Genomic DNA, 22,016 nt, shown 5'->3' on the forward strand with positions numbered 1-22,016 from the left:
TCTGCGAAACCATCGGTAACATGGAGTACCATCGCAGCCTCACGCACACTTGCACAAGCTCTGACCTTACTCAGGAATTGCTAACCTCATCGCACGCAGTGAAAACAAGAGATATGGTAAGAACTTACCTTTGTTATCTCTGTTTCTACGAAGTCCATAGGGTCCACAGGGTTGACCTTGGGGTTATAGCTGGAACAGGATCCATGGGCACCACAGAGTTAAGCTTTTAGCTCCCAGGATGCACTTGGGTCCTCCTCTATACCCCGCCCCCGAGCCACAGGCACCTCAGTTGGTAAGCAGCCTAGACCGGAGGAGAATATGGAACAGAGAGAAGGAAGACTGGAACACACAAGAAACCATACTCACAGCAATAGGAGACGGAAAACCGGTGACCGGCCACACAGCCCATTTGAAGCCAGGTGCGTCAGGGCGGGCGCCCTGTGGACCCTATGGACTTCGTAGAAACAGAGATAACAAAGGTAAGTTCTTACCATATCTCTTGTTTTCTACTTCAGGGTCCATAGGGGGTCCACAGGGTTGACCTTGGGGATGTCCCAAAGCAGTACAACTAAGGGCGGGGACGCTCCTGTGCTGAAAGGAGTACCCGGCGCCCAAAGGATGCATCCTGAGAGGCAAAGGTGTCAAACGCATAGAACCTCAAAAACGTTTGAATTGAAGACCAAGTGGCCGCCCTACACAGCTGAACAGCAGAAGCGCCACGTCTAGCAGCCCAAGAGGGACCCACAGAACGAGTGGAATGAGCCTTAACAGAGGCTGGCACAGGTAAGCCCTCCTGTGCATAAGCCTCACAAATAACGGAACGAAGCCAACGGGCTAACGTTTGTTTGTTGGCAGGCCAACCCCTCTTGTGAAAACCAAAGAGGATAAACAAGGAATCAGACTTCCTAACCGAAGCCGTCCAGTCTACATAAATTCTAAGCGCCCGGACCACATCTAAGGAAGTCTCACCAGCTGAAAGATCAGGGGACTGAAAAGCTGGCACAACAAGTTCCTGATTAATATGGAACTTCGAGACCACTTTGGGCAAAAACTCAGGACGAGTGCGGAGCACCGCTCTGTCCTGGTGAAAAATCAGGAAAGGAGGGCGACAGGAAAGCGCCCCCAATTCAGACACCCTCCTGGCCGAAGCAATTGCCAGGAGAAAAACCGTCTTAAATGTCAGCCACTTGAGCTCCACCGCCTCAAGAGGCTCAAACGGAGGACCCTGCAGGACCCGTAGCACCACCGCCAAGTCCCAAGGAGCCACAGGAGGCACAAAGGGAGGCTGGATCCTGAGAACACCTTGGAAAAAGGTGTGAACGTCTGGTAGTATTGCAATCCGCCGTTGAAACCACACGGACAAGGCGGACACATGAACCTTCAGAGATGCAAGGCGTAAGCCGAGATCCAATCCTGACTGAAGAAATTCCAAGATCCTAGAAACTCGGAACACCTGAGGATCATAAAGTCTGGACTCACACCACTGAAAGTAAGTGTGCCACACTCTGTGATAAATCCGTGCTGAAGCAGGCTTGCGTGCCCTGAGCATCGTACCAATAACCGAACTGGAGAAGCCCCGAGACCTCAAGACGGCTGTCTCAAGAGCCACGCCGTCAAAGACAGCCGACCCAGATCCGGGTAAAGGCAGGGCCCCTGAGACAACAGGTCCCGACGTTGAGGAAGAAGGTACGGAGCGTCGATGGAGAGGCTCCTCAGATCGGAGTACCAAGGACGTCTGGGCCACGCCGGAGCTACCAGCACGAGCATGCCGCCGTCCTGCTTGAATTTCCGCAGAACCCGAGGAAGCAGGGATATCGGAGGAAACAGATACGCCAGGTGAAACGTCCATGTCACCGACAGCGCGTCCACCAGACTTGCACCTGCGTCTCTTGTCCTTGACCCGTAAACGGGCAACTTGTGATTGTGACGGGAGGCCATCAAGTCCAGCTCCGGCAGTCCCCACCTGTCCACGAGTAGCTGAAACACCTCTGGGTGAAGCGACCATTCCCCGGGATGCACGTCGTGACGGCTGAGGAAGTCCGCCTCCCAATTGAGGACTCCGGGGATGAAGACCGCCGAGATCGCTGGAATGTGACCCTCCGCCCAAGACAGGATACGAGACACCTCCGACATCGCTGCCTGACTGCGAGTTCCGCCTTGGTGATCGATATACGCCACCGTGGTGGCGTTGTCGGACTGCACCTGTACCGCCCTTCCGTGAAGAGCGGGGCCGGACGACTGCAGGGCCTTGTATACTGCCCGCAGTTCCAGGATGTTGATGGGGAGAAGTGCTTCTTCCGCTGACCAACGACCCTGAAGCGACAAAGAGCCGGTCACTGCCCCCCAACCCCGGAGACTGGCATCCGTCGTGAGCAGGACCCAGTCCGGGATCCAAAATGGGCGCCCCTCGACCAGATGAGCTGTCTGAAGCCACCAAGCCAAAGATAGCCGAACGTCCGGAGACAACACCAGCACCTGAGAGCGGATCCGGTGAGGTAACCCGTTCCATTCTGATAGAATCAGCCCCTGCAGGGGCCGGGAATGGAACTGGGCAAATTCCACCATGTCGAATGTCGACACCATGGACCCCAGAACTCTCATAGCCGAATGGACCGACAGGCGGCAACGGCTCAGGCAACTGCGTATCCGCAGCTGTAGTGAGGCGACCTTCTCCGGAGTCAGGAAGATCCTTTGCTGACGCGAATCCAGCAGGGCTCCCAAATGAACCATCCGCTGTGATGGAATCAGAGAGGACTTTTTCCAATTTATCAACCACCCGTGTGCTTGCAGGCAAGCGATCGTCAGGTGGAGATGTTGAAGCAGTACCTCCGGGGAGCTCGCCAGCAACAGGAGGTCGTCCAGGTACGGCAGCAGCCGTACATTCTGGTTCCGAAAATGTGCGGCCATGACCGCCATAATCTTCGTGAACACCCTCGGTGCCGTGGAGAGACCAAAGGGTAGCGCCCGGAACTGATAGTGGTGTTGAAGGATAGCGAACCTCAGATACCGCTGGTGTGAAGATGCTATCGGAACATGGAGGTAGGCGTCCTGGATGTCCAGGGACACCATGTAATCCCCCGGTTCCATCGCCAGAATGATGGAACGTAACGTTTCCATCCTGAACTTGGGAACTCTGAGGAATTTGTTCAGAGACTTCAAGTTGAGGATAGGGCGATGAGAACCATTGGGTTTCTGCACCAGAAACAGAGACGAATAATACCCCGTCCCTCGTTGTGATAGAGGAACGGGAACAATGACCCCTGCTTTCAGCAAGGACTCTATAGCCTCCTGAACCTGTAACGCCTTGGTCTTGTTCTGAGAAGGACTTGTGCAGAAAAACTGGTGGGGTGGTCTGTGCCGAAAAGACAGGGCGTACCCCTGGGAGACCACTTCTCGAACCCAGGCATCCGTGGTGGTATTGTGCCAGCACTGGGCAAATAGAAGAAGTCGGCCTCCCACTCTGAGGTCCCCCAGAGGGAGGCCCGTCCCATCAGGCCGCAGGTTTATCTTCCTGCTTGGAAGAAGGGCGCCGAGCACTCCAGGCTTGCTTCTTGGGTTTAGAGGCCGTCTTACTCGCAGACTGTCTCGGGAAGGACTGACCTTTCGCCTTACCCTGAACCCGAAAGGAACGAAAAGCCGAACTCCGAACCTTAGCAGGCAGTGCCGCCGAAGGGAGGAAGGCCGACTTGGATTTAGCCAGGGTGTCCACTATTTTGTCCAAGTCCGGACCAAATAGTAATTCCCCATTGAAAGGTAAGGCCTCCAGACCTTTCTTTGAATCAGAGTCCGCTCTCCAGGACTGCAACCATAAGGATCGGCGGGCAGACACCGCTGCAGCCGATACCCGCGAGGTCAGCAGACTAGCATCTAAAGAAGCTTCTCCAATGTAAGAAGCGGCGTCCCTCATTTGTCCCAACAACGCCCGCTGGACATCCGGAGCGTCGTCCGGGAAGGTATCTTCCAATGCATTGGCCCACCCCTCAATGGCCTTGGCCACCCAGGAAATGGCCATGGACGGTCGGGCCACCGCCCCGGAGAGGGAGTAAATAGACTTTAAGCAAGTCTCAACTTTCCTGTCCGTGGGATCCTTCAGCGAGGATATCGACGGTAATGGTAAGGTGGCGCCCCGAGTTAAACGGGTGACATGGGAATCCACCGCCGGTGGAGTTTCCCATTTTTTACAATGTGCCTCAGGGAAGGGGTAATTAGAAGCCAACCGCTTCTGAGGAAGGAATCTCTTACTGGGCGCCTGCCAAGCTACCGCCATATGATCCGTCAACTGATCCGACAGGGGAAACACCGCAGAAGCCACCTTAGTTTTTTTTTTTAAACTAGGAAACTTCGACCTAGGAACCGGTGCCTCATCCTCTATAAGAAGAATAGCTCGCACCGCCCTAACTAGTGCTCGCACATTAATGGACGACTTGGTATCCATTTCCTGGACCGAGGCGTCCGAGTCAGTGTCATCAGGGACCTCCCCATCATCTGAGGAACCCTCTGAGTCCGATACCTGAGCAGCCCGTGTCATGAGTGGGCGTTTAGAAATCCTAGAAGGCATGTCAGTCTGCAACATTGACTGAAAAGCCGAGGAAGCGGCCGCCAAATTTTGCACGGAGTTGGAGAGCACATCCACCCATGGTGGAGGCGTCGCCATAGGGGCCTGAAAAGGTACCACAGGCTGCTGCGGCACAGGGGAAGCCTGTATATACATAGGCAACCCCGCATAGGGACCAACTGATTGAGACCCAGGAGGACTCCGCAATAACTGCGGGACACCCGGGGAATGGGGGATGGTCGGCTGGGGCACCGCCCTAGTAGGGAGAGCAGTCGGGACCGACAGACGGTCCGCAATAGACACCAGCACTTGAGAAAACATCGCCCACGGTGGTTCCTGCGCCAGAGAAGGTCTGGATGGGCCAGGAGCCACCTGGCATCGACTACACAGGCCATCCTGTGACAAATCCTCCCTATCTACTCCTGCAGAACAGCGTCCGCAGGAGGCCAACACCGGAGCCACTGAGCGCTCAACCTCCTCGTCTGACATGACAGAATATATTATATATCTGGCACCAGGGTAGAAGTAAAACGCACTCACCGGTGTGCTGAACAACAGCCCACAATATGGCACTGAGTAGCACACAACTGTATGTGACGGACCTCACAAATACGTGATCTATATAAGTGAGGTCAGTAGAAACGCCCCTCCCCCACACACCTGCAGGGCTTGTAGGAGAAGTAAAGGGATAGGTATAAGCTGACAGTAAGCGGAAAATAAGCACAGACAGGCAGCACTAGCAAAAAGTCACATACCATGCAGGAAGATATACTCACTGCACCTTTACACTACAATCAACCTGCCCAGATTCAGTGTCTGGGAGGGCTATAGTGCTGTGTGCGCTGTCCTTAATCAGGGGAGAGGTACACAGGGGGACCGGTCCGCGTGCTCCCTGAGATCTGCGCTGCCACTGGGAAAATGGCCGCTGGAGACCTCAGAGGAGGAGTGGCCGAGGAATCTGCAGCTCAGCAACGCCAGACTGCGTGCTGAAAGGCGCGCTGAGCTGAGGGGAGGAGCCGCTGACAGGGAAGGCTTCCTCCCCTGGCTGGCCATAACCCCAGGGATGCTGGCTTCCCGCTTGCCGGTTATCCCTGGTGGTCTAGTGGTCCCACGGGTTATGGGGGGGCCCGCCGCCACTGCCAGCAGCCTCCGGTCTGTCCCCCGGACCGGAGGCTAAAGGACTGCATTTAAGGCATTCCGCGCGCCGCCGCTAGCCAGCGACGCGCGGCTTACCTGAATCCCCGGCGACTCCGGCAGCAGTCCTGGGAGGTAGACAGAGTCCGGCTAGTACGGACTCTGCCCTCCCGCCGCGATCCCCAGATCAGTACTGGCGTCGCGGCGCCAGTCGGGGATCAGAGCGGCAGCGTGGGCGTCTGTACAGACAGCCCTTCGCTGCCGTCTGTAGTAAAAAGATTAAAAATAAATAAAATTTAACTTAAAATAAAAAGCTTCTGGGGGCTGCTCCTGCAGCCCCCCTGCGCGGTGACCGACTCCGGCTGGGCACCAGCTTACACTGAGGTGCCTGTGGCTCGGGGGCGGGGTATAGAGGACCCAAGTGCATCCTGGGAGCTAAAAGCTTAACTGTGTGGTGCCCATGGATCCTGTTCCAGCTATAACCCCAAGGTCAACCCTGTGGACCCCCTATGGACCCTGAAGTAGAAAGAACAAGCTGCGTATGGCATCGGAGTGGCTAATTTATGCAGCGTTCAAATGACCTGGCACTCTTTTCGCCGACCACCACCCCAAACAACATTTCCTGTCAATCACTCTGCGATGGGTCTGCGTAGTCACTGCGTTCGCAGTGGAGCCTTCACGCACGCACACCGCGATGCACACACATGCGCAGAACGCAACAATCAGCCAATTGCGTGCATAATCGCAATTGAGATCGGTAGTGAATCAGGCCCTCAGTTATTTTGATGGAAGAAACTGTGCTCAAGCATGGATATCCATAAAACATGGACTGCTAGTGTGGCTTGAGGAGCGAGACTGGAAAAACACTGCACTAGAGAAAGGATTGTGGTAATGGGGCACAGATATATTAATAAAGTCTGTTTCATCCAAGCTTAGGTGTCTGATATTACAACATAATATTAATCCATTTACCATGAAAATTTTCCAGACGCAATATATGGAGAAGAAGTAGCCCAGGAAATTGAAGTACTTTCCTTGGAAGGTTTTAGAATATTCAATACGCTCCTGGAAAACAGACAGAGAGAGAGAAGAGACTTGTCACACATACAGTACAGAGCAGCAGGACACGGATTGTTATCAGTTGGAGCAGGTCTATATATATTGTAGCCGGGAGAGCAGCACAGTGAGAGCTGCATGGAGCAACTGTGGTCTTTCAGAATAAACTCTAATACTCTAATTCCAGTATATAATATAACAGTGTACAAGGCGTGAGTCTAGTACAGCCTACGGGAGGTGAAGACACCTTATCATCTTCAGCCAGTACATGGTATAACGGTGTACAAGGCGTGAGTTCAGTACAGCCTACGGGAGGTGAAGACCACCTAATCTTCTTCAGCCAGTATATGGTATAACGGTGTACAAGGCGTGAGTCCAGTACAGCCTACGGGAGGTGAAGACCACCTAATCTTCTTCAGCCAGTATATGGTGTAATGGTGTACAAGGCGTGATCCAGTACAGCCTACGGGAGGTGAAGACCACCTAATCGTCTTCAGCCAGTATATGGTGTAACCCTGTACAAGGCGTGATCCAGTACAGCCTACGGGAGGTGAAGACCACCTAACCTTCAGCCAGTATATGGTATAATGGTGTACAAGGCGTGAGTCCAGTACAGCCTATGGGAGGTGAAGACCACCTAATCTTCTTCAGCCAGTATATGGTATAACGGTGTACAGGGCGTGAGTCCAGTACAGCCTATGGGAGGTGAAGACCACCTAATCTTCTTCAGCCAGTACATGATATAATAGTGTACAAGGCGTGAGTCCAGTACAGCCTACGGGAGGTGAAGACCACCTAATCTTCTTCAGCCAGTACATGGTATAACGGTGTACAAGGCGTGAGTCCAGTACAGCCTACGGGAGGTGAAGACCACCTAATCTTCTTCAGCCAGTACATGGTATAACGGTGTACAAGGCATGAGCTAACAGAGCCTACGAGAGGTGAAGAACAGTCAATGAGTAACTACGTATGTTTTTTAAAGCGGCCCATACACTGATCGTGCAGGAGACCAGCTGACAGGGCCGGGGAGGAGACTACTGCCCAATAGTTAGAGTGCCTCCATACACTATTACACGATGTAAGGAGACCATCTCCAACGCCTGAAGTTGGCTGAACAACGGACAGGTTGATCGGACAGGTTTGATGACCAAACGATGCAGATTAATTTCAGCTGTTTTCAGGCTGTGAACGATCATCACTCAGTGCCAAACACTGAACAATGATCATTCAAAACAGTCATTTAGTTGGCTAGTTTGCACGGTAATCGTGCAGTGAACGGCCAGCTTAGTCCGTCTTACCTAACCCAGTTAACGGCAGAGATCCAGGTACTGAAAAGTTTATAAGCAGCTAAAAGTGTGAAATGATCTATATTTAGACCTGCAGTAGAGTATACAAATTCTGGTGATGCTAACCTGAAACACAAAGACTGCGGAGCGCATTGCATATCCTCAATCGTAACTGTGGTATAAGGTTTCGGCAAGGCGGACCTTACCTTGGTGGCGTGAAGATCGGCAGTTTCCAGGAACAGCTGGCGGCTCAGTTCTTCCAGGGCGTCCACCTCCTGCTGGATCTGAGACAGGTCTGAGAGAGGAGTGAAGGAAACTGACCAAGTAATTCCCCGTACTACAAGGTGTTCCGGGAAAAGCAATCTCCTGAGCCGTACTGTGAGCTGCCACGTTGTAAATAAATACGTTATCGCACAGGAATTGTAATGGTTAAATGGACTGCTCTATAGGCATTTAAGTGATGTTACCTAAATCAGGTATGGACCCTTATAAATAATGTTACCATAACAAAGCGCCCCACTTGCTCTTCCATTTCTCAGTTGCTAGCTGTAAGGTCTCTCGGGTTTACAGACGGTGCCCCCTGGTGGGCAAGGAAGCCGCCTCACTGTACGTAGGTTGGGGATTTAACTACAAAACTTTACACCAAAGTTTCCTAAACTCCGCCATTACAGTCCAGGTTTTAAGGATATCTATGCTTGAGTCCAGATGGTACAATCAAATTGGCTGAGGTACTAATTAAGTCACCTGTGCTAAAGCATGGATATTCTTAAAACCTGCACTGTCATGGTGGAGTTTGGGAAGCTCTGCTTTAGACAGTCGGGTTGTTGGGAGATGAGAAAGGATACTTTCACTGCCAGGGGCGGATGACGTCACGCTCTTTATTATCCCCCAGAATCCACTGGGACGGCTGTGTACTTCCCCCCGCTGGAACATGTTCCTCCGGACCATCGCTATCCTACAGAGAGAGAGAGAGAGAGAGAAAGAAAAGAGAGAGAGGGGGGGGACAGAGAGGGGGGGGAGAGAGAGAGAGTGAGAGAAAGAGAGAGAGGGAGGGAGGGAGAGAGGGAGAAAGAGAGAGAGGGAGAAAGAGAGAGAAAAGAAAATAGGGAGAGAGAGAGGGAGAAAGAGAGAGAGGGAAAGAGAGAGAGAGAGGAAGGGAGGGAGGGAGGGAGGGAGGGAGGGAGGGAAAGAGAGGGAGAGAGGGAAAGAGAGAGAGGGAGAGAGAGAAAGAGAGGGAGGGAGAGAGAGAGAGGGAAATTGAAAGAAAATAGAGAGAGAGAGAAAGAGAGAGAGGGAGAGAGAGAGAAAGAGAGAAAGAGAGAGGGAAAGAGAAAGAAAATAGAGAGAGAGAAAATAGAGAGAGAGAGAAAATAGAGAAATAGAGAAAAAGAAAATAGAGAGAGAGATAATAGAGAGAAGAGTGAGGGAAAGAGAGACAGAGAGAGTGAGAGGGAAAGAGAGAGAGAAAGAAAATAGATTGAGAGAGGTTCCCTAAATGTATGTTACATGCAATTTACCATTACACATTATTAGTCTATTGCGTTCTGCTGTAAGCACTGTGGACCTCATTCAGAGTCGGTCGTTGCGGCCGCACAGGAAAAGGGGCCGGATATGCAAATGATGCATTCGCATGTTGCGTCCCTAAGATCGGATCGGCAGCTGGCCGACCAAGGTGAGGAAGCGTCCGGAAGACAAAAAAAAACGCCCCCTTCTCGTACGCATTACACGTAATTTCCGGGCATATAAGGATTAATCGAGACCATCGGGAACCATCGGAACTGGTCGTAGAGCTTAAGGTTGACCATACCCTCTCTTAAGCTCTACGATCATGTCAGTGTACAAACCTCCCATGTCACGTGTGCCATGACGCTACTTTGTTAATTATGCACTCCCATAAAATGCCGTTCGCATAATTAGGCACGCCTGCGTTCGGATCTCCACTCCCCTGTTTTCAAGCACCTTCCCCTGTTACCACCCACAAACGCCTCATCCTGTCACTCAAACTACCGACCTGGCTGTGTTCAGGGAGAGAGACATTTCTGACCGTAGCGGCTAGTTTGCGCACGCGCATTGCGAACTTTACGCATGCGTAGTTTAGCGAACATCGGTGGCGTACGACCGTGCAGCCGCAACAACCGACTCTGAATGAGGTCCTGTATGTGATAATGCCATATTTCTATATTGCAATTCACCACTCGTGTATACGCAAATCCCGGCTCTTCCAGGACATTAGTGGCTTTTGCTGCTGGACATCTGTCAGTGAGGTTATCTTTCAAGAAGATCCATTGGTCAATAACTCTGGATTATCAGGATAAGTGAAACTGCTTCCAATAAGATCACAGGGTGGGTTTAGGTGCTGAGAAGTTCCACATGGGGGCCGCAGGTTTGTAGGCAGCATTTTACAAGACAAAACCTGCATTACTCGGGGAGGCTAGGGAGTAGAAGTTTGCCGTAATAACAATTCATTGCTTGATAAGGCAGCACTGTCACTGGAAAATACCATTATTATTATTATTATTATTATTATTATTATTATGCCCTATAATTATTATTATTATAAATGCATTATTGTGAAAGAGGAAGTGATAACGAGCAGTAGTGACATAAAGGAAATAGATGCCCCAGTTAGTAATATTAATGGTGTCAGATGCAGATTAATGGGCTATAAATGACCTGTAATCAGTCTATGGAGGTTACACTACTTCCCACATTCTGACATTAGACCATGACCCCAGGTCGCTCCCTCAGACCGGAGAAATGAGCTGCTGTATGTTGTGTGGGAAATAGGCAGGACTGACCGCCCGGGGCTGCTCTGTGCCCACCCTGTGCCCCGAGGACCATCTATCACAGGGAAAGGTTTAATGGGCTATTCAAACCGACCACAGCGAGAACAGAACTGTAACACATGTAACCCCAGCACCACAGAGAGGGAACAGGGCACAGTCTGTGGAGAAGGAAGTCACATACAGAATTATACCATGGGAGGAGCAGGGTACGCAGCAGCACAGAGTATATCAGGAGATGAGTGATGCGTTAGTGAGGACAGGGCTGCATGTGACAGGGGCAGTGACATGATGTGAGGTGGGGAATGGAGGCAGCAGGAAGCCACAGACTGAGAGTTATATAGTGGGAGGAGCAGGGTACACAGCAGCACAGAGTATATCAGGAGGTGAGTGATGTGTTAGTGAGGACAGGGCTGCATGTGACAAGGGCAATGACATGATGTGAGGAGGGAATGGAGGCAGCAGGAAGTCACAGACTGAGAGTTATATAGTGGGAGGAGCAGGGTACCCCAGCAGTACAGAGTATATCAGGAGATGAGTGATGCGTTAGTGAGGACAGGGCTGCATGTGACAGGGGCAGTGACATGATGTGAGGCGGGTAATGGAGGCAGGAGGAAGCCACAGACCGTAATAAGCGAGAAAGCGTGTCTGTCCATCTGTCCTTTTGTCCTTTATGCACGGCCAGAGTTTTGGACCTAGCTCAACCAAATTTGGCAGGGTGGTGTAGTTTGACCAGGATTAAGCTTCTGCCTAGGTTTGAACTGTGTCAGGGCCACACACTGTCACACAATCGCTGAAAATAGGGTCACTATTAAGTTACACAGGTTCCGGGGCTGGCTCCAGTGGAAATAGGCAGTCTGCTAAAAACCTGTGAAAATGCAACAAAAGTATTCTTTTACCCTCTGAGCAAATCCAGGGGGGGCGCAATCCGTGTGATCGCTCCCCCCCCCCCCCCCCCCACAGACAGAAGAGACTGCTGCTGCCAGGGCCGTTACTAGGGTAGTGCGACCAGTGCCATGGCACAGGGCACCGCAGGGCAGGGGGCGCTGTTGGACCTGTCAAGTTTCCGGTTTATTATCATTCTCACTTGTAGCTTCCTCTTCTTTCATCCCCAGCATCTCCTGGCCTCCCCTATCTCTTCCCTGGCCCTTCCCCATGAGGCCATGGCCCTTTTTCAGGTGCATTATCTAATGTCTCTATTTAAAAAATGGTGGAGGGGGGGCGCCAACGCTCTCTCTGGCACAGGGCACCAAAAAGTTTAGTTACGGCTCTGGCTGCTGCTATCAGGTAAGAGGGAGGAAAGGGGGAACACGAACTCCTCCAACAAGTCCAAACCCGGATAATTAGTACCCGCCCTCTCTCGGCGCCCCTGGGCGTAACTAGAACTTTGTGGACCATACAGCAATATCTTAAAAGTGCCCCGCAGAGGTAATCACATACATGTGCCAACACATAGCCCATTCAGGTTATGGCACACAGTAAGTACCCCAGATTATGCCATGCAGTAGTAGTGCTCCTTATACATTATGCCACACAGGAATGCCCTCTACAGATTATGGCACATAGCAGTAGCGCCCCATATGACACATTATTCCACACAATAGCAGAGCCCCTTACACATTTTGCCCCCTTCAGCAACTCACCTCCGCGTGTCCCTCCAGCAGCCTCTCGCCTCCCCCCGTGTGTCATCAGCAGCCAGCGGGTGTGGATTTTGGGGCCGGGCTACCAGCTAATTACAGCTGGCACACCGGCAAGCCAGCTGCAAGCATGGACAGAGAGCACCGGCGCAATTTGAATCTGGCGGCTGTCGAGAGCCAATTGGAGCTCGCAAACCAGCAGCCAATCAGGAGCCACCACTGCTGATTGGCTCTGTCAGTGCGCGAACTCGCGACCGGCAACGCTCTCTCTCCTTGACTGCCTGCCAGTGCGCCAGCTGTAATCAGCTGGCGGGCCGGATACAAATTAACATTGCTGACACCCGGGGCCCCCCTCGATGGCCCTGACTGGACCGGCCCACCTTGTGCGCGTGACTGGGTGCAGGGGGAGCGGCGGGCCACAGTGGCAGCTCGGGCACCATAGTAGCCGCACCCTTTGCACTCACGGTAGTTGTTACGCCACTGTTTGCAAAGCATGTTAGCAAACAGTGGGGTCTTCTTCAGGATGAATAGAATGGGGGTTATAGGTGACGACAATGTAAACAAATAAAGGCTGCAGGTGTAATTCAGGGTCCAGTCTTCTACCCAGGCAACGCCGGCTATCCCAGAGAGTAGGAAATAAAGGTCATACATCCCACCTGCTGCACTATATAGTGCTCAGCCACAGAAGGACACTGCACAACGTGCTGATTTTGTTGTGTATAAACACTTCAGTTATTCCAGGTATTTTATTATTTCATCCTTACATTTCCGCTTCCTCTATAAGTCCCTGCGTTAGTCTCTGAGCTCACTACCTAACTGACTTACTGAACAGACCTCGGGGAGATAACGTAGGGCAAGAATCCATGACATAAAGAAATGCACAAAAGACAACGGACGCCTCCAGGTGCTATAACCTGCAATAACTGAGCACGTCCTCATATTTGTGACTAAAACCCAAAAACAACCAGAAATGATCATAGCGGTAAACATTATAACGAGAAATGTGTTTACATGTATCATATGCGTTACAGTAACAGAGAAAGATAAGCGATATTGCAGGTAACCTTTGCAGCACAGAGATACGGATAAGAGCGGGTATCAAAGTCCCCGTCAGGCTGAACCTTCTCCGAGATACTGCAAAGTGCAGCCAAGAGGCTTTATGTCCCTGGCTGAGTGTAATGGGAGAAAGTCAGATAATGAGACTCATTAACCAAGCTGCCTAATTGCACGGTACTTTCTAAATGACAGGAGGCTGATTCCACAAATTCAACGTGGCCCTGTCTGCAGGGGGGGGGGGGCACTTGTATCCGTCCTGAGGATAAAGCTCATTTATGCAGCCGATACTCATTTATCGGGGGCCTCAGTGGTAATGGGGAAAGGCTTCCGGCCTATGCTTCCGCCGGCTGATTCCCACCACCACGAGGTCGTGCAAAACTCAAATCATTTCACATATACCATGCAGACATATGGATTAAGGACCGTCCTGGTGTCTCACTTGTGCTTAAATACATAAATGAACCATGAAGCCCCAAGATGCAGAATAATTATCTGGCAGCAGTAAAAAAAAAAAAGGGAATAATGGAATCTGTGTGTGAGGTGAGTGCATTATTGCCTTCGCAGAAGTGCATTTTTACTGTTCTTTAGTTAACCTTAGTGCATGTACTTCAGTATGTAATAAGTACTGTGTGAGATAGAGGACGCTGCTGCCCTCTAGTGGGCCCTGTGCTGCCTGCATTACCTCTTCTTCTTGCTGACAATCATATCCATGGTCTGCAGCAGTCTCCTCTCCAGCGCCTGAATGTCAGCTTCCGTCACATTCCTGGAAGACCGGTGAAAGTGGAACAAAATTAACTTCTGTCTAAAACTGGAGGCATCAGTACACAGTGCAACTTACACCTGCAGACACACAGCTAAAAGGCAGGGCAGTGTGGACAGCCATATATTTACCAAACCTGAGCCGTAGGTACAGTCAGTGGGCGTCCCACTATTACCCAATTCTCACCACGGTACTCAGTGCCAGGAACCCCATAAGTGCCAGGAGCTACTGAAGTACAATGTACAGCTTCAGGTGTATTTTGCAAACAGGCACGAATCCTGGCTCTTTTAATTAAGGCAACAGGCGTGCGTGAGGAGGAGGGGTCTCCAATGAAGAAAACACCCCCATACATTATAAGGGGGTGGCCAAACCAAGTAGACAGTATCTGCTTGGTTTGCATAAAGGGTCGATTTAACAAGGGAACTAATGGGTGGAAGAACCAGGCCCACATCATACAATTAAAATGCATTTAAAAACCCCCCACAAAACTACATGTGACATTAGTGGGTATATTAGTCAGGTGACACACGTTACAGACATGCTTTTTGTGTGCAGATTACTATTTTATTTTTAGAAATACCTCTAAATAAATCTATTGCTACAGTACTTAGGAATTCATGTAAAGCCGTCCTGTTTTTTATATACAAATAAAATATTTTCCATAGAGCTCTATGTGATTAGACATGCCTAACAATTACTTCCAAACTACAGATACTGGAAGGCACGGCGCCTCTATACAGGTGGAACCGGACGATTGCCCAGAGTACATAGACTGGACGGATCTACATCCAATCAGGCAACACACATCTAAGAGATCACGGGCCGAGAACCTGTTAGCGGACAATTTGGTTAAATAACTAACTATTTAGGCGACAAAAGTGCGTTCAGCTTTACAGAAGAATATTTGTTCATGTTACTGTATATAAAGTTGACTTTTTTTTTTTCATGGATTTCTCACCAGCGCCGTTTATGAGAAAATCTCTCAGCAGCAGCTGGGTGAATTGCCATATTTCTGCGGGAGGCTATCCCACAACCCCATTCACTGTCTTTGGCCAATCAATAACTTATGGGGAGCATCCACTAGACGATTTTAGCAGGCGATTGAACGATAACGATATCGTTATCGTTCAATCGTTTAAAAATCGTTTAAAAATCGTTTGCAAATCGTGCAGTAATTGTTTCTAACGATGTACGATGCGCGCTCCCGCTGGTCGTTTGATCGTCTCCTCTATCGACTGAACATGCAGGTCAATTTCACTTGATTGCTTACACATCGTTTACACATCGTTTACACATCGTTCACGCTGAACGATCAAACGATGAACCACTATCTGCCCACTATAGCTGAAAGCACAGATTGAAACAACATAGTTTATCGTTAGATCTTTTGTAAATCGTTTCCAAATCGTTCAGACTGAAAGATAAAATTTCAAGGGAAAAAATCAAGGGAAAATCGTTTAGAGATTGTACAGGGAGTAGATCGTCTAGTGGATGTGCCCCTTTAGTCCATTAGCAACTGATCTACAATGTTTGTTATAGGAAGAAGGAGAAAAGATCATTGGGAAATACTGAAGATAGATCTCTCCCTGCTGCTGCTGCTGGCTATATGGAGAGAGATCACTGGTGTGTGCAAGTCTGTCTATAATATCCATTTAGATTAATACGTTTAAGGGCTATTGCAGAGGTCTTCAACCTTTGGCCCTCCAGCTGCTGTGGAACTACAGATCCCAGGATGCCCTGCCACAGTTTTAACATGCTGTTATACCAAAACTGTGGCAGGGCATGCTGGGATGCATAGTATTATAGATCACACCTTACTGAATATGTTTGTTTAGTTACTCGCTAACCACAAGGGGACTGCTGCCCCCTAGAGGGAGTACACAGGTATTCACACTGAAGATTGAGGCTAGCCAGCTGCCAGCTGTGTGCACCCCTCCTGTGACTACAGAACAAAGGGCCTGATTCAGACCCACTCGCGAGCGGCTGTCCGCTCGCAAGTGGGTCGATGGTGTGCACTGCGCATGCGCACGACGGAGGGAGCTCCGTCGTGCGCATGCGCGAGACGCGACGAGCGAAGGACTTTCCTTCGCTCGTTGTGTCTGATCAAAGGGGGCGTGCTGTCGATGTTGATTGACAGCACGCCCCCTTTGGTGGGCGTGCCGGGGGCATGCCTGCGAGACTGGGGCGTTCCCAAGGGAACGCCTACTGTCAGAAGTCGGCCCCACTGACATCACTAGTGATGTCAGTGGGAGTGATTTTGGCTCTGATAGAGCCAAAATCACTCCGGGCCTTGCGGTTGAGAAACTCAACCTCAGGCTTCTGCTCGCAGTAGCGATGGTCAAGACCATCGCGACCATCATCCTGCACGCTCGTATATGCTGTGGGTGGTGACCCACAGCTATACGAGCGTCCAGGAGGACGCTCCATAATTATGGAGGTGGGCCCTGATTCAGAGCGAGCGCTCTGGTCAGAGCGTCCGGCTCTGAATCAGGGCCAAAGTCTTTTTAGATTGGTGCAGAGCCATGTAGATAATTCTCTAGTGCAAATCATTAATGAAGCACTGTAGATAATTGGGCAGAGCAACATGATCTCCCCTTATCAACATACTGTTCTATAGTTCAATACATGCAGCCTAATACCCCTTCATAAATACAGGTCACAGTAGGGGAGCTAGTAAACTTCCCAGATATCCTTAGAACATATAAACAGTATAAACAGTGATTTTATTTAATATAATGAACACAGTCATCCAGTACCAGCGTACAATGATCAGAAAGTATTAGAACACTCATTATAGGTTCCCCTAGCTTGGGACACTGATAGATTTTGGGGAGGATCCCTTTTTAACTGACTGGGGGCCCGATTCAGCAGTGGACGGAATTGCAAAGCCGCACACAAGGGGCTCTGCAATTCCGTCCTGCTCAAATTCAGATACTGCTGGAGGCTACGGAAGTAAAGGGACGCCTCACGTCAGCATCTGCGATCCCAGCTCTGCGACCGAAGTCGCAGCCGATGTTGGACAGTGGTTGCGCAGGCTGGCCGGCTTGCGTGGCCAGGAAGTCCCTGGCCTCGCTCCCACCCCTGGAAAAGGGGGCACACGACCCCGTTTACGGGAACGCCAGCCATCTCCAGCCCCGCACCACAGGTAAAGGGGGGCCTGCTGCGTGTGCTCTCGCAGGACCGGTTCTGCACGTGCACAGATTCCTTATAATCTGCTTGAGGATGCCAATCTGCGTACTCTATAGAATCAGGCCCCGAGGCCGGTGAGCTCAGTCTAAAGACAATCAGACACCGGTCTATAGAAGCCATCAGTGGTCACCCTCTGCCCATATCTGTCAGCCATCCGGATACTGATCCTATTCATTCTAATTGGATTACTATTCAGGCACTGAATTCCGATTCCGGACTACACCTCCCGCGGCACTGCGCCAAATGCTTAATATAGGCCGTGATATCGCATTAAGGGCCTGATTCAGAGCCGCTCGTAAGCGGCCGCTCGTTCGTTCCGAGCGATGTTTGCCCAACTGCGCATGCGTACGGATAGTTATACGCATGCGCTAACCAGTCAGTGCGACCGAAATTCATGTGCTCGCAAAATAGCGAATGCCTGCTATTTTGAGTGACAGAAAGAGGCGTATGTGGGTGGTAACAGGGGAAGGTGCTTGAAAATGGGGAGTGGAAATCAGAACGCAGGCGTGCTTAAAGGTCAAAACAGGCGTTTTATGGGTGTGCATATTTAAAACAGCAGCGTCATTGACCACGTCACTGGGTTATTTTATAGTCAGAACTGCTCGCAAAATTGTGGTAGCAAACACCAACCCCAAGAATAGCGAGCAGTTCATACCCTTGTCGATGTACTCGATTAATCTAATAAATAGCGGACATGACGTAGGATGCGAGTGGCCAGGGGGCGTATTTTTCCAAAAAACGAACGCAAGTTTTGTTCGCTCGTTCAGACATAGAGGCGTGAACAGACCGCAAACAGCGAACGGTTCATTTGAATAGCCACCCCTTGTTTTAGAACGAACGACCGCAAATAGCGAGTGGCTCTGAATGAGGGCCTAAATCATTTATTTGCTGAGTGGGGCATTTACATAAAAAAATAATCTGCTTTGCACGGTGAATAATATGAGATATGGTAAGAACTTACCTTTGTTATCTCTATTTCTACGAAGTCCATAGGGTTCCGCAGGATACCTTGGGGTATAGGTGATGATGTCAGGCATCGGGCACCACAGAGTTAAGTTTCAGCCTCCCAGGATGCACTAGGGTCCCCTCCTATACCCCGCCCCCGAGCCCTGGCATCTCAGTTAGGTACCAAGCCATAGGCCGGAGGAGGAGAAGGAAGAGAGAGAAGAAAGATCTGGACACACACAAGAATCACATTCTCACCAGAGGGAGACGGAAAAACCGGTGACCAGAGTAAAGCTCATCTGCAACACAGGTGCGACAGGGCGGGAGTCCTGTGGAACCCTATGGACTTCGTAGAAATAGAGATAACAAAGGTAAGTTCTTACCATATCTCATATTTTCTACTTCAGGGTCCATAGGGTATCCACAGGATACCTTGGGGATGTCCCAAAGCAGTATCCTTTAAGGGTGGGGACGCTCCTGTGCTGAAAGGAGAATCCGCCGCCCGAAGGAAGCATCCTGAGAAGCAAAGGTGTCAAATCTGTAATACCTCACGAAGGTATGGACAGAGGACCACGTAGCAGCCTGGCAGATCTGGACTGCAGAGGCACCATGTCAAGCTGCCCACGAAGGACCCACAGACCTAGTGGAATGAGCCTTCACAGAAGGAGGAACCGGCAGACCTTCATGAAGATAAGCTTCAGAAACAGCCATACGGATCCAGGCTGCCAAAGTTTGCTTTCAAGCAGGCCAACCCTTTTTACGGAAGCCATAGAGGACAAACAAGGCGTCCGACTTCCTAAACGAAGAAGTGCGGTCAACATAAGTTCTTAAGGCCCGCACAACATCCAAAGTGGCCTCACCCTCTGAAAGGCCAGGTGAGTTAAAGGCCGGAACAATTATTTCCTCGTTAACATGAAACTGGGGAACAACTTTGGGAAGAAATTCAGGACGAGTGCGTAGCACTGCCCTGTTCCCATGAAAAATCAAGAAAGGGGGTCTACAAGAAAGAGCCCCTAAATCAGAAACACGTCTGGCCGAAGCTATGGCCAGAAGGAAAACAGACTTAGCTGTTAGCCATTTAAGATCCACTGAGCCCAGTGGTTCAAACGGCGGTCCCTGGAGAGCCCTCAGGACCACAGCCAAATCCCAAGGCGCCACAGGTGGAACAAAGGGTGGCTGAATGTGCAGAACACCTTGCATAAAGGTGCGCACATCCGGGATTGTAGCAATCCTACGATGGAACCAGACAGACAGGGCCGAAACCTGCACCTTCAAAGAAGCAAGGCGAAGCCCATAGTCTAGTCCCGCTTGCAGGAAGGTGAGAACCCGAGACAGACGAAACTCCTGCGGTGCATAACCTCTCGGCCGACACCACTGGAAGAACGTATGCCACACGCGATGGTATATTCTCGCGGAAGATGGTTTCCGAGCTCTGAGCATGGTACGCACTACAGAGCAGGAAAACCCCCTGGACCTTAACATGGCCGTCTCAACAGCCACGCCGTCAAAGACAGCCGAGTCAGGTCCGGGTGAAGACAAGGACCCTGTGACAGAAGGTCCGGTAGTAGCGGCAACCGCAGAGGACTGTCCACGGACAGACCCTGAAGGTCTGAGAACCAGTGCCGTCTGGGCCATGCGGGAGCTATCAACAGGAGCGTCCCTCCTTCCTGTTTGAATTTCCGGATTACCCGTGGAAGAAGGGAAACCGGAGGAAAGAGATAAGCAAACCGGAACGTCCACCGGACGGACAGAGCACCCACCAGAGACGCCTCTTCGTCTCTTGTGCGAGACCAGTACACCGGCAACTTGTTGTTGTGCCGGGACGCCATGAGGTCGATCTCTGGAAGACCCCACCTGTCCACCAGCAGTTGAAAAACGTCCAGGTGCAGGGACCATTCCCCCGGATGAACGTCCTGGCGACTGAGAAAGTCCGCCTCCCAGTTTAGCACTCCCGGGATGAAGACAGCTGATATGGCCGGAAGATTGCGCTCCGCCAATACCAGGATCCGAGACACCTCTACGAGAGCCGCCCGACTTCGGGTTCCTCCTTGCCGGTTTATGTAGGCCATGGTGGTAGCGTTGTCCGACTGGACCTGCACTGGGTGACCTTGGAGAACCCGATGTGCCTGCTGGAGAGCGTTGAAAACCGCTCGGAGTTCCAAGATGTTTACAGGACCCAATTCGCCACCCAGAACGGACGACCCTTGTTGAGATGGGTGCCGTCTGCAACCACCAGGCAAGGGACAGGCGAACCTCCGGAGTGAGCACTATCATCTGGGATTTTAGAGACTGAGGCAGTCCATTCCACTTGGACAGGATCAGGTGCTGCAGAGGTCTGGAGTGAAACTGGGCATATTCCACCATGTCGAATACCGACACCATGGAGCCCAGTAACCTCATCGCCGAGTGTAGGGACACCCGGCGGCTCTGCAGACAACTGCGCACCCTCGACTGTAAGGCAGAGATCTTTTCCCCCGTCACAAGGATCCTTTGCTGTCCCGAGTCCAATAAGGCTCCGAGGTGCAGAATCCGCTGAGACGGGACCAGGGTGGACTTCTGCCAGTTTATTAACCAGCCGTGCCGATGCAGTAGCGCAATGGTCAGGTCGAAGTGGCGCAGAAGGAGCTCCGGAGATCCTGCCACTAAGAGAAGGTCGTCCAAGTACGGCAACATGCGGACTCCCTGCAGCCGCAGGGAAGCCGCCATGACCGCCATCACCTTGGTGAAAACACGTGGTGCTGTCGCCAGGCCAAAAGGTAACGCCCGGAACTGAAAGTGGTCGCTGCGGATTGCAAACCTGAGGAACTGTTGATGGCGCAAAAGAATAGGGACATGCAGATAAGCGTCCTGTATGTCCAATGACACCATGTAGTCCCCAGGTTCCAGCGCCAGAATGATGGACCGAAGGGTCTCCATCCGAAACTTCGGCACCCGCAAAGACTTGTTGAGAGCTTTGAGGTTGAGAATCGGACGAAAGGACCCATTGGGTTTCTGCACCAAAAAGAGATTGGAATAGAAACCCTGGCCCCTCTGGGAGAATGGAACCAGCACTATAACTCCAGCCTGGAGCATAGTGGGCAAGACCTTCCGCAGCTCCGTGGCTTTGTTCCGGTCTGATGGTAAACCCGTGGTGAAGAATCGAGCCAGGGGTCTGTGCCGGAAGGAGAGGGCATACCCGTGTGAGACCACCTCGAGAACCCAAGTGTCTGTTGCGGTGACCGACCAACACCGGGCGAACTGCAGCAGGCGGCCTCCCACTTTGGGATCCCCCAAAGGGAGGCCCGGACCGTCAGGCCGCAGGCTTGTCATCTGGCTTAGGGGCCGGACGTCTGGTACTCCAGGCCTGCTTCCGGGGCTTGGCCGATTTCTTGGGGCCAGCCTGTCGGGGAAAGGACTGTGCTTTAGGCCTACCCTGGGCCCTATAAGCCCGAAAGGACGATGTACCTGAACCAGAAGGAACAGCAGCCGACGGGAGACATGCTGATTTAGCTGCCGCCAGCGTGGCTATACTCTTGTCCAGATCCGGACCGAAGAGAACCTCTCCGTTAAAAGGCAACGCCTCCAAACCCTTTTTGGAATCAGCGTCCACCTTCCAGGATCGCAACCACAAGGTGC

General features: G+C 51.3%; 1 protein-coding gene across 2 annotated transcripts in view; it reads right to left on the bottom strand.

Annotated features, from left to right (window-relative positions):
- The window catches only part of LOC148473144 (Golgi pH regulator), a 56,461-nt gene that overhangs the window by 21,996 nt on the left and 12,449 nt on the right, over nucleotides 1-22,016 (bottom strand). For both annotated transcript variants that reach the window (XM_088460039.1, XM_088460038.1), the window contains exons 5-8: nucleotides 14,190-14,270; nucleotides 8,877-8,986; nucleotides 8,238-8,326; nucleotides 6,662-6,754 (exon numbers count right to left, since the gene is read on the bottom strand). In XM_088460039.1, coding sequence (XP_088316165.1) covers nucleotides 6,662-6,754; nucleotides 8,238-8,326; nucleotides 8,877-8,986; nucleotides 14,190-14,270 — 373 coding nt within the window. The remainder of the gene's footprint in view (nucleotides 1-6,661; nucleotides 6,755-8,237; nucleotides 8,327-8,876; nucleotides 8,987-14,189; nucleotides 14,271-22,016) is intronic.

This window comes from Taudactylus pleione, unplaced genomic scaffold (assembly GCF_031769625.1).
Source record: "Taudactylus pleione unplaced genomic scaffold, aTauple2 ptg000963l, whole genome shotgun sequence".
Classification (NCBI taxonomy): domain Eukaryota; kingdom Metazoa; phylum Chordata; class Amphibia; order Anura; family Myobatrachidae; genus Taudactylus; species Taudactylus pleione.